We start from the raw sequence: 12,681 nt of genomic DNA, 5'->3' as shown, positions 1-12,681 counted from the left end.
TAGTTACTCATTTTTATTTCGGAATTATTTTATTAGAATTTTTTTCATTTATTTGAAATTTTAGTATATACAATAGGGTTAAAAAAGTTTAAACTTATACTTAAAAAAAGGATCTAATAAATTCATATTTTACTATTCTTATTCCAACCCAATAAAAATTAATTTGAAATAAATAAAATTAAAATAAATTATATTAAAAAATGAAATAATAAATTGAAAAAACGAAAAAAAAAAACATAATAGAAAAAAAACAAATTTAATAAAATAAATTTTGTTTAAAAATTTTGTAAAAATTCCAAAAAATTTTGCTAATTTAAAATTTTTAGAAAAAATTTTTCAATTTTGTAAAAAAATTTCTTTTTGCTTCTATCTTTTCTTTTTTTTTTTTTGATTGTTTTTGGTTTTCAATTGATTTTGCTTTTTTACCATGATTACAGCGCCGCCCGCTATTATAACACGGGCCGTATGGGAGACTTGTCCCTCACCATTGCGAGCAATGCACGTGTATTCTCCGATGTCCTCGTGCCTGATTGTGGATATCCGTAACTCGGTACCATCATTAAAGATACCAACAGTAGATGATGGATCGACTGGATTAGCATCTTTGTACCATAAAATCTCTGGTGTTGGTGTGCCATCTGCTTGGCAATTTAGAATAATTGAATCGCCTAAATTGAAAGAACAAAAACAACAGAAAGAAAATTTAATATAAATTTATGTATTATAAATGAAACAAAAAACAAATAAAATATTTATAATAGAATTTTTTTCAAGTTGAAATATTTTTGTAGCAGTGATGTTACAATTAAAACAAAAACTTTGTGATGCTTACAATTGAATTGTAAAAGGACAGAACCAATTTGGAAACGTAATCATTACTAAATAGGATAATATTCAGAATACACTTAAAATGACGATTTCAACAATCTTTTGTCAAAACAATCATTTGAACGATAGAACAATTTATCTAGTTTTTAGCTATATTGGCAAAATCTTTGCTGGCATTTCCCCATTATTTTGCTAGTAGCAATTTTTTGTATATTTTAACTTTGATTTATTTTTTTTAGTTCCCTTTTTAAAGTAATTGCATTTTGTCTAAAGAAACCTTCAATTTTAGGTCAATATTATTATAGTAAGAAAAAATATATTAAAAGGTTTAGAATTTCTATAAATATTTTTTTCTAATAACGCCTTTGACAGTGAAATTAAAAAGTATAACAAAACTAAAATGGAGAAAATTTTTCATTAAAATATTATTAAGTCCCATTCATATAACATAAACAATTAATTATAATTATAGATTTTCAGAATTTAATATATTCTAATTAGTAAGAAGCTTTAAGTCATCTTTTTGTTTTTGTTATACTATGAACTAAAATTTCCAATATTTGAATATTTTTCATTTCTAACTATAATATCAAGTCAGTTTCTAACAAGTCAGTTGTTTGTTTACTTTTATATTAATATTTATTCAAATTACTCGTAATTATATATGTACCTATATAATAGAATTGTAAAATGTTAGAGTTGGTAAAATTATTCAAATATAATATTTAATATAATTTTTATTTTAATTGAGGAATATCTTTAATTTTATATACATAAATATTTAAAAAGTATGTATACATGTATGTACACAATATTATAAATAATAAATTAAACATTTCCGAATATTAATTCAATGATAGATAATTTTACGATTAATTTCAATTGTATAATAAAAACAAAAAAAAAAAAAACGAAAAACTCTTCTACCTAAAAACCGTAAAATTTTTATTTGTTAATTTCTCCCATATATCTCTATTATATATATATATATTTATATAAAATATATTTTTTCATCAGTAAAAAGATTCCCTTTCCTCATCATTAATAGTATTTAAGTATATATTTTATCCTTTTGATTACATTTATACATATATCTTATATATACATTCAATTATTCAAATATATTAAGTAAATGAAAATAATTCATATATCATTATAGAAATATATATATATCAATGTATAGCATATTATAACGTATAATATATATAAGAAGATGAAATAAATGATTATTTCCTTTTAACATTTTTATATATTTTTTTCTACAATTTTATTTTTAAATATGTATATATACACTTAAGGAATTGTGAATTTTTTATATATGTATATATATGAAATTATTGGTATATATTTAACAATCATAATTATAATAAATAATAATATATAAGAAAAAGAAACACTAAAAATAACACGACATAGAACACGACAATATAATATAAGAGAGAAAACAGCAAAAAAGAATAAATAATGAGTACAAAAATTAAAGTGTTATAAAAGTGTACTAGAAGAAACAAAAAATAGAAAAACAACGAAAAGTTGAAAATAAATTCGTCGTTGTTTTTTTTTTGTTTTTTGTTTATTTTTATTATTATTATTATTTTAAATACACAATATATTCATATACTTATTAAATTTTATAATGAACATATAATAATTATACATAACATATATACCTATATATAGTATATACCTAAAATTTACTAAAGATGATGAATTAAATCACTAAATGATAAAGAAACAAAATGAAAAGACGCACGATAGGATCGCTTAAGACTGAAAGAAAGAGTAAAATGTATGTATAACATTTTATGAAATTCTACTATTATATTCACACAAAAATATATTCTAATAATAGTATAAGAATATATTTTTGAAGAATAATATAAAAGCTAAAAATGAATTAAAAAAAATATACAAAAAAAATGAACAAAAATATTATATATAATACTCGTATAACAAAAAAAAAAAAAAAATAGCAACAGAATTCAAAAAAAAAAAAAGAAAATTTTATTATAATTGTTATGAACGATCAAAACCAACAACCAAAGGAATGACACTTCCTTCTAATATAAAGAAAGATATCCTGGTGTTTATCTCCTTCAAAGTAATTTCCTTCATTGTTACAACACAGAAGAGACACAAGTAAAATTAATAAATATATTTCTATATATCTGCATATATATATCATACAAAATAATATATATATAACAATAATATTTCTATATAAAAAAAAAAATGTATACATATAAATCAACAAAAGAAAGAAAGAAAAGAAAAAGAAAAATTAAAATAAAATCAAAAATATAAAAAGAAATGAAAAGAAATCACCAAAGAAATGGAACAGTTTTATGGCATTTACATCAATTTATACGTCTTCCTTAACTTTGGTTCTTATTCTTATTTTATTTTATTTTTTGTTGTTTTTATGTGAAAATATATATACACTTTTGTTGTCCTTTTCTCATCATATTTTCTGTTTTTTTTTTATTTTTTTCTTATTTTTCATTTTTGCTGTTTTTGTTTTTTTTTTTTGTAATGTTTAAGTACAAGACAGTGTCCTGTCTACTCATCATGTAATACACCTACAATATTATACTATTTTTTTTTCTCTTGTTCTTTAATTCTTGGTCTTTTTTTGCTTATTATTGTTGTTATTATTTTTTTCTTTAATTTCTTTTATATTTTTTTCCTTATTGCTTTTTATATTCTTCTTTTACACCCTTCCATTTTGTTACCGCAGTTTTTAAATTATTATTTTATTGCTCTCTTTTTTGTTGTTTTGTTTGTTATATTATTTTCCACTTTGAATAACGGAAAAATTTTAATTTTTATTCTATTTTATAAATATATATATATATTCGTATACAATTATGTAATTATAATTATGTATGTATTTTATTATAAATGTACAATAATATTGTGATGAACAATTAAAATGAATATAAAAGAATTATTACAACATCTGTGGAATGAAAAAAAATGTTGCATATATTTAGGCGAAAACTATTTTCCCAGTACAAAAGATTTAAATATTTGAATGGAACTATATAATGGAGTTAAAATTCATTTAAATTTTGAGAATTCTTATTAAAATTTCAATAATATTAATTTTGTATTAAATATTTAATTTAGTTATTCATCATATTTATATAAAAAGGAAAATAGATAGCTATTATTAGTTTGAAAGAACTAAAAATTCAAATTAATGCTATTATAAAATAAAAAATTTTATGATGAACGAAGGCGGGAGGAAAACTTATATTTTTTTAACATCATATTTAATTTGTATAAAAAATAATATAATACCAGATTTAATAAATTGTGTATGAAAGTTAAATAATAAAATATAACAATTATTTTTTTTTCGTATTTTGTAAAGAAAATGTCTGTTGCGTAGGTAGTAAGTGAATAACAAGTTATATAGGTAGGAATAGGTAAATAATATTTTCATTTGTAGGTTTTATTATAATATTGTAGGTTGAATTGATATTTTTTCTTCAATTTTTGAATGTGTATAATATAATATGTGGGTGTGTTCATAATATGTATATAAATTAAAACAAAAATGAAAACGTATCATTGACAAATAAAATTTAAATTCTCAATAATCTTAAATTTTCAGCTTTTATTTTTTCTTCATTTAATTCAAATTATTTGTAGCAGAAATAAATTTAGTAAAAAAAAAATTTTTATTTTACGGTTTTCAAGGACATTCATTTTACACAATAAAATAATATTTGTCACAAAATTTTATATATATAGCAATATTTATAATTGTATTAAATAAATTTTGGTAGAAGTATGCCCTTTATTATACATATACACACATACATAAATATTACGCAGAGAAATGATAAATAAAAGAAAATTTTGTAAATCAAATGTAAAAAGATATTAAAAAATAAGTAATAAGTACTTGAGAAAAGTTGATAATATTGTATAAAAAAGAATAATACAGGAAATGTAAACTTTGACTAAACTTAAAACTAGGGCTGGGTCCTATATAACAGTTTTTATTAAAATATTTTCATACTTTTAAATTTTATCAGAATTTTTTCTAAATTTTCTGGATTACAAATTTAAATACGTAAAATTTAAATATTAAAATACCTCAATTTTGTGCTTTCATTAACTTAGTCAATTTTGCCTTGCTTCCAAAAATATCACAATATATATTATATATAAATATGTATATATAATATATACATATTATATTACATTTTAAATAATAATTATAAAGAATCAGGATGTTTGCAATTTTAAGTAAATAAAAATTTCAGAAAAAAAAAAAATAAAAATCACATAATATTAAACTACAAAATAAAAAACAACAATGAAAAAGAAATTACAGAAAAAATGGCAACAAAAGCAACAATAACAAGATTAAAATACCATTATTAGATAAAAGAATATAAAATTAGGGTAAAAAAAATAAATATTAAAGGATAATAAATAGACATACATACATATATGTATTAAATATGTATTCAAATATGTATAAAACAAGTAAAAACGTTTCAGTCGGTATAAACCGATTGAATTATACCCTGCACCTTTCGTTATTGTGTAGCAATTACTCGAACCTGTGAGATCATTCTATAGAAGCTTCACGGACATGTCTGACCTATGATTGGACATCCGACTGCCAAGTTTCATCAATCTGACCTTATAATTTTTCAAAATATTTAAAATTAGCTTTTGGAGTTGTATGGTAAGTACCTAAACCTGTCAAGCAATTCCATCAAAACTTCACAAATATATCTGATCTATAATCGGACAAACAACTGCCAAGTTTCATGAATCTGACTTTATTATTTTTCCAAATATTAAGAATAAGCTTTTAGACTTGTATGGGAGCTACTCGAACCTGTCAAGCAATCGCACCAAAACTTTAGAAATATGTCTGACCCATAATTGGACACACGACTGCCAAGTCTCATGAATTTGACTTTATTACTTTTCCAAATATTTAAAATTAGCTTATGGAGTTGTATGGCAGGTACCCGAACCTGTCAAGCAATTCCTCCAAAACTTCGGAAATATATTTGACCTATAATTGGACACATGACTGCCAAGTTTCATGAATCTGACTTTATTATTTTGGCGAATATAAAAAATTTGCTGTTGGAGTTGTATGGCAGCCACCCGAACCGGTGCAGCTATCCCATTATAATTTTTAGAGCATGTGTAGAATATAATTGGACACATTTATACAAAATTTTATATTTATAGCTTTATTAGTTTTTGAAATATTTAAAATAAACTCTTGGAGTTGTATGGCAGCTACCCGAACCCGTTGTCCGACTTAATCCAATAACAATAGGGTTCGTCCTTGGCACAAAAGAAAAAACTTGTGAAAGTTTGGTGTCGATTGCATTATTCGTTTTTGAGTTATCGTGCGATCGGACGGACGGACGGACGGACGGACGGACGGACGGACGGACGGACGGACGGACGGACATGTCTAAATCGACTCAGAATTTTACGCTGAGCAAGAATATATATATATGTCCATACCGCAGATGACTCCTTCAAGTAGTTACAAACTCCATACCAAAGTTAATATACCCTTCACGAAGTGCAGGGTATAAAAATTATATACATAGGTATATAAATTTGTATATAAGGTTTCCTTTCTCTCTTATTTTTTTTTTATATTTTCAATGTTCAATATTCGCTTTTTTTCATCCTGTTTGTCCTTATTGTGTCGTTCATGTTCTGGGATTCACTACATAATATTCGTTAAATTTCTAAGTTCTGTATATATATATATATATATATATATACAATATAAAGAAAAGTATAAGATGAAAATTTATTTATAATCTTGTCGATTGCTATTTTCTGATTTAAATATTTTTCCTTTATTTTTACATAATATAAACTGCTATTTCTGCTGTTGCCGTTCTGCTGTAGTAGGGACTTTTTTCTCTTTTGTTTTTATTTTATTTGTTTTTTTGGTTCTCTTTTTTTACAACTGAGTGATTACATTTTATGATTTTTAATAGAATTTTTTCTTGTATTCTTTATATTTACTTTTTCTTTTCAGTTTTTTGTTTTTTTTTTATTGAATTTAATAAAAAAAATGTAATAATTCGTAAAACATATAATATACATATATTTGTAGATATATTTGTAAGTATTCATGTAGATGGTACATATAATATGTATACGTAATTTATTCATTTGTAATAAATAATAATCTATTGTAAAATTAAATTTAATATTTTTGTAAATAGAAAGAGATATGGAAAGATAATATATTTCTTTTATGGTTTCATTACTAATAATATGAAATATAATATAAATCTACATATACGTAGTTTCTATACATATATAAATATTTTATGATAGTACATATTGAAATGAATTTAATAGAGAGTGTAAAATTATATAATAAAATTACACTGTAAATTTCATTTAATGTAACAATGTAACATAGTGTATAATTGAATTTACTGTTTTTTTTAATTTTCACTCATATATTTGTAATAAAATTTTCAATTTAAATGTCTTACACAATTAAATTTTATAAATATTTATAAATTAAAAGAGATTACGTAATATAAAATAACTATATAGAAAATTTTAAAATATTCAATTAGAACAATATTTTTGAATTTGTTCTTGAATAATATTAAGGGTAGGATCTAATTACCTCTACTTACATAATTACATAAAACATAAATAATTATTGAGCAAATTGAGACTGAAATGAAAGCGTATAAATTTTTCTCTCATGCGTCATGGCAGCACATGTGTTGCCTTGTCACATTTCCATTTTGACTTGAATGTTTTTTATTATATCGAATTTAGATGGATTATAATTAATTACTTAAGTTGGTCAAACGTAATTTCTTGGATAAGTCATTTTTTCAGTATAATATTTTATTTATAAAATATAAAATATAAAAAAAACTTATTTATACATTATAAATAAAAAAACAGAACTGACATATAATTCTGTTTTTACTTTCTTTCTGTCTTTCTGATATATAAAAATTAAAATTTTTTAATAAATTAAATAATGTCGCAGTCGTCATTTATGTTATCTTAGTGTTATAATACTATTATTATTTATAGTTTTCATCGTATAATAATGCTCAATAATGCTCAAAATAATATTATGAAAACAACGGTTCGGAAAGAAGTATTATTGTGACAATTGATCATAACAGTGTTATTTAGTTTAAAATATATACTCTCTTTTATTTTTTATATTTTTCATTTTTTTATATTTTTTCTGCTCTTCTATGAAATTTCTCACTGTCAACTTCGATATCAATTATCATTTTTTTTTTTTAATATACAATTTTTTCTTTTCATTTAATATTTCACTACTGTATAATAAAAGTAAGCATCCAAAACATTTATAACAGTTTTCAAAAAATAAAAAAAATAAAAAATCAGAAAAAAAAATTGTAAAAGTGACATAAAGAAATTACATTTTTTTTAAGTTATTTAAAAAAAAATTTAATAATAATGGTATTCAGTGAAATATTTATATATATATAAATATAAATATATAATAAACATACTTATATACGTAGACATAAATCTTAAAAAATTAAGCTAAAGAATTTTCTTCTTCTTCATATAAAAGTTTAAAAATTCACTTATGACATAATATTAAAAAAAAAAAAACAGATAAACAAATAAAACAACAAAATAAAAATTAAAAGAAAAACTCATAACCTGTAGCACCGTTTTCATAAAAGTTTATTCATACAAATGGAGGAAGGACATATTATTACATGAAAAAGAAAATATAAAAATATAAAAAAAAGAAAAACGCAAAAGAATCCCTTAAGCAAGTGTCAAAAGAAAAAGTTTCATGTTATTTTTTTTTTTTGCTCTCTCGTTTTTTTTTGCCTCTCTACTTGTACATGAATAGTACACTTCCATGTTCGCGACATATAAAATAAATTTTTTTTTTCTGTTGTTAAACTTCTCATGAAAATTTACTCTCTTTAAAAGTAATTTTTAATTTTCTTAAAAAATATACCTTTATAGCCTGATAATTCAGAAACTTTTAAAATTCTTTTGTATGTAGTACAGTGATTTTCAATGTTTTTAAAATAAAAATTATTTTAATAATTCAGAAAATATAATCTAATTATTAAATCGAATTAAATTAGGGACATTATTATGAGAGCAAAATAATATATATGAAATTTAAGAATAATTTGCAAATTATTCCAATTTTTTACAAAATATAACAACGTTCGAATTAAAAATAAAAATTTAATAATACTAATTACAATGATGTTGTTATACAATAAATGTAGTAGATATGTATCATATCTAATCATATAATTTATTTAATGATTATATTAATCATTAATTTGAAATACTCATTGTATAACATTATAAATTTTATACAATGAGTATAGTATTTTTGAGATTGTGCTCTCCAATGAATGAAGCAAGCAATATTTTTCAAAAATATTATTATATTTTACTTGTATATATATTATTAAATTTTACTTGTATATATAACAGTTATATCCAATATAACAGTTATGCAATATAACAGTTTTCGATTTCATGATTATTATTTATATTTTATGATTCAGTTCATTCTATCAATGTCAAATAGTATTTTATAATTTATGCAATAATTTAGAGAAAACTGTTATATAATAATGTTATATATTTCGTGATCAAAGACTTCTAAAATAATTAAAGAGTTCAGCACAGAGGTATGTTAGTTTGAAAACCACTGATTTGCTTGATGAAGGAATGTAAAAAGAAGAAAAAATTTAGCAATGTAGTTGCAATAAATAAAATTTTTCATTTTTTATTCAAAATATTAATTTTAAAAATAACTTCTACTTATACAGGTTTAACTATAAGAAAATTGTTAAGCTGAACTATAAAAGAAGAATTTGCTTTTTCTTAAAGTTTTAAAAATAACAGTAATTTTAAAGAAATTTTTCAACAACACTTGATTTTTTTACATTATTTTCAATATAATTTTATAAAAATTTAATAAAATAAAAAATTTTTAATTTTGTTTTTCGAAAAATCCATTATTATAGAGCAAGTTTTGTTTAAATAAAAATTAAAAAGTTGGAGTGCATAACCAGGAGAAATATAAAACGCCATAATATAGCTTGGTCATATTATAATAATCTCTGAAATATCATATGAAATAATTATTTTTTAATAATAATTATTGTTTTCTATATTAAGAGCTCTTCTTTAAAAACATCTTAATATTGATAAAGAACTGACACTAAAATCAACAAAACTCAAATTGTTACGAGTAAAACGAAATATTCTTAAAATAGTTTCCCAAAAAATTATCGTAAACAAAATTAATTTATTTGTTAAAAATATAAAAATAACAAAAATTACTCACCTAAATTAACGTATATAATATCTTCTGGTGTAACACTAAAACGTGGTGGTGCATGTACATCTAAATGGAACCATGTGCCGTTCTTATTTGCTTTTGGATCACGATTTAAGAAAACTACTTTACATTCGTACCAGCCTTGATCTTTTTCACGTATATTTGTTAAATTTAATGATGCAGCACCGAATGGTGAATCGGGTGATACACGTGATACACGACCTTCGTAACCTTCTCCGCTATGTGTTGGATAATTTTCGTACCAAATATATATCGGTAAATCTGATCCCTGTATATTTTGATTTGTTATTTTTTTTTTTTTCGATTTCGATAACAATTTCCAAAATTTAATCATCCCAATATTATTTCCATACGTTGTCGAAAATTTTTTTATATATGTAGATATATGTATGTATAATATATATATATATACAGATTTTATTTTCAGTATAAAAAAAAATAAATGAAAAATAATTTATAAGTAAAATTTAATTTAATTTTTTCGTTTTTTTTTTTTTTAAATATGTAATTATTAAAATATATTTTTTTAAATACAATATTATTAAAATAAAATATTTAATATATATTAAAAATAAAAATGAAAAAAAAAAATTGAAAAAATTATATATAATAATAAATATAAATTGAGCAATGTTGTAGTATGCCTTTTCTTTATACAAATACATATACAAAATATACATAGATATTATATTTATATATAAATTTAAATATATATTTTATACAAGTACAATAATAATTGTGTTCTTGTTCATTTAACTAATATATTTAAAGTAGAAAACTAATGCCATTTATTATAAATATAATTTAATGCTATACAATATAAAATTAAATTAAAAAAAAAAAAAGAGGTCTAAGGGCAGCACACAATACTAAATACATAAATTATAAAGAAAAACTACATTATCATATCGTTTTTTTAAATAAAAATTCTTTCGTGTTGCATAATAATTGCAATTTTAGTATTTTATTTTTAATTGCAATAATTAATTAATTAAATGATAACGATATTGTTAATGCTTATAATATTTTAGTGATCATCTCCGAATATACACAGTCATAATTGATTGCTTGCGGTTGAGTTTATTAAAATGTTTAAAATTAGTTTAAAATTATTGTTCATAAGTATACCTAAATATTTAATATCATATTTTTCCAGAGAAAAATTCATTGTTTTACTAAAGCTATAATTACTAAGAGAATTCTTATAGTTTTTAGTATATTGTACATATATTGTAAATTTGAATTAATTCGCTGTTCGAAGTATAAGGTTTTACAGTAAAATTGTATTCGCACATCTAAGAAAAATTATTTAGATGAAAAAGTTTTTTTATTCATATCGGAGGAAGTAAAAAATTTTAATATAATAAATTTAATTTGTAATTTATTTAAGAATATTGCATATTATTTTAAAATATACAGATACAGGATATAAAGCATAATAGCTGTATTAGAAAAAAAAAATTAAAGAAATCTTCTACATAGTGAAATATATTAAAACAATAATAATCTCAAAAAGTATACGCTCATTTTATATTATAATATTTACTTTAACATCAATTAATGCAATTTAATGTGAGACAAAGTTTGCTGTTATCTTCTTAAACTCTTTTTATAAATAAAACTATATTATATTTAATTTAAAAGCACTTATTATCATTCTCTTATCTTAATATTAATTCTCTTTTCTTGTACATTTGATTGGCAGGACAGTAATTTACTCTTTTCGATATTATAAGAGTTTACTAATAAATCAGTAATTTTGTTGTTTATACGTGTAAAATGTACTCTGTTGTGTAAACATATACTGTAAAGCTTTAAAATAATATTTAATATTAAAAGAAATTTTAAAGCTACCTATACCTATGCTTGTACTCTTTTGTTTAGTCTCATATTATTTGTTAAGAGTAATATTAATAAGAAAGAGAATTAAGTAATATAAAATGTAAAAGAGAAACATTGTAATTTTGAATTTAGTATAATTAGAAACATTATTAAATATTTCGACTTTATTTAATTAATAAAATTGTTAAACGTGAGGTAACAGAAAAAAAATCATTTCAAATATTTTTAATATTTCCAAACTAATGTTAATAACATTTACATTTTTTAATATAAATGTAAAAAAACAAAAGGATATTTAATTTTGTTGTTTTTTTTTTTTTTGATTTTTCTAAATAAACATATTAATTGTTTAATATTGAACAGTTTGGTGATTTTTTCTTTCATGTTTGCCTCTTAGAATTTTTTTTTTGGATTTTCAAAGGTAAATTTTAAGGGAATTTTTTAATATTTGTGTTTACATAATGTGCATAGTTTTTAACCATTAAAACTTAAATAAAAACAAAATGGGAGAATTAAAAGATGGAAAACAACAAAATCAAAAATTAAATTTGAATTTTTTGGGGGAAGAAAAAAAATCTAAACAAACTTTTAAGGTTAATTTTTTTTTTTTCTTTTAATTTTTCATTTTCGTTTTC

General features: G+C 21.1%; 1 protein-coding gene across 4 annotated transcripts in view; it reads right to left on the bottom strand.

Moving 5' to 3' along the window:
* The window catches only part of LOC129608769 (protein turtle), a 66,527-nt gene that overhangs the window by 13,747 nt on the left and 40,099 nt on the right, over nucleotides 1-12,681 (bottom strand). For all 4 annotated transcript variants that reach the window (XR_008696907.1, XR_008696906.1, XM_055520474.1 and 1 more), the window contains exons 4-5: nucleotides 10,190-10,472; nucleotides 427-668 (exon numbers count right to left, since the gene is read on the bottom strand). Coding sequence is in view for 2 of the 4 variants with exons in the window: in XM_055520474.1 (XP_055376449.1) it covers nucleotides 427-668; nucleotides 10,190-10,472 (525 nt within the window). In the remaining 2 variants the exon portion in view is untranslated. The remainder of the gene's footprint in view (nucleotides 1-426; nucleotides 669-10,189; nucleotides 10,473-12,681) is intronic.

This window comes from Condylostylus longicornis, unplaced genomic scaffold (genome assembly GCF_029603195.1).
Source record: "Condylostylus longicornis isolate FDR11 unplaced genomic scaffold, ASM2960319v2 ptg000034l, whole genome shotgun sequence".
In the NCBI taxonomy this organism is placed as follows: Eukaryota; Metazoa; Arthropoda; class Insecta; order Diptera; family Dolichopodidae; genus Condylostylus; species Condylostylus longicornis.
The sequence above is the reverse complement of the archived record's forward strand: the minus strand, read 5'-3'. Positions and strand labels throughout refer to the sequence as shown.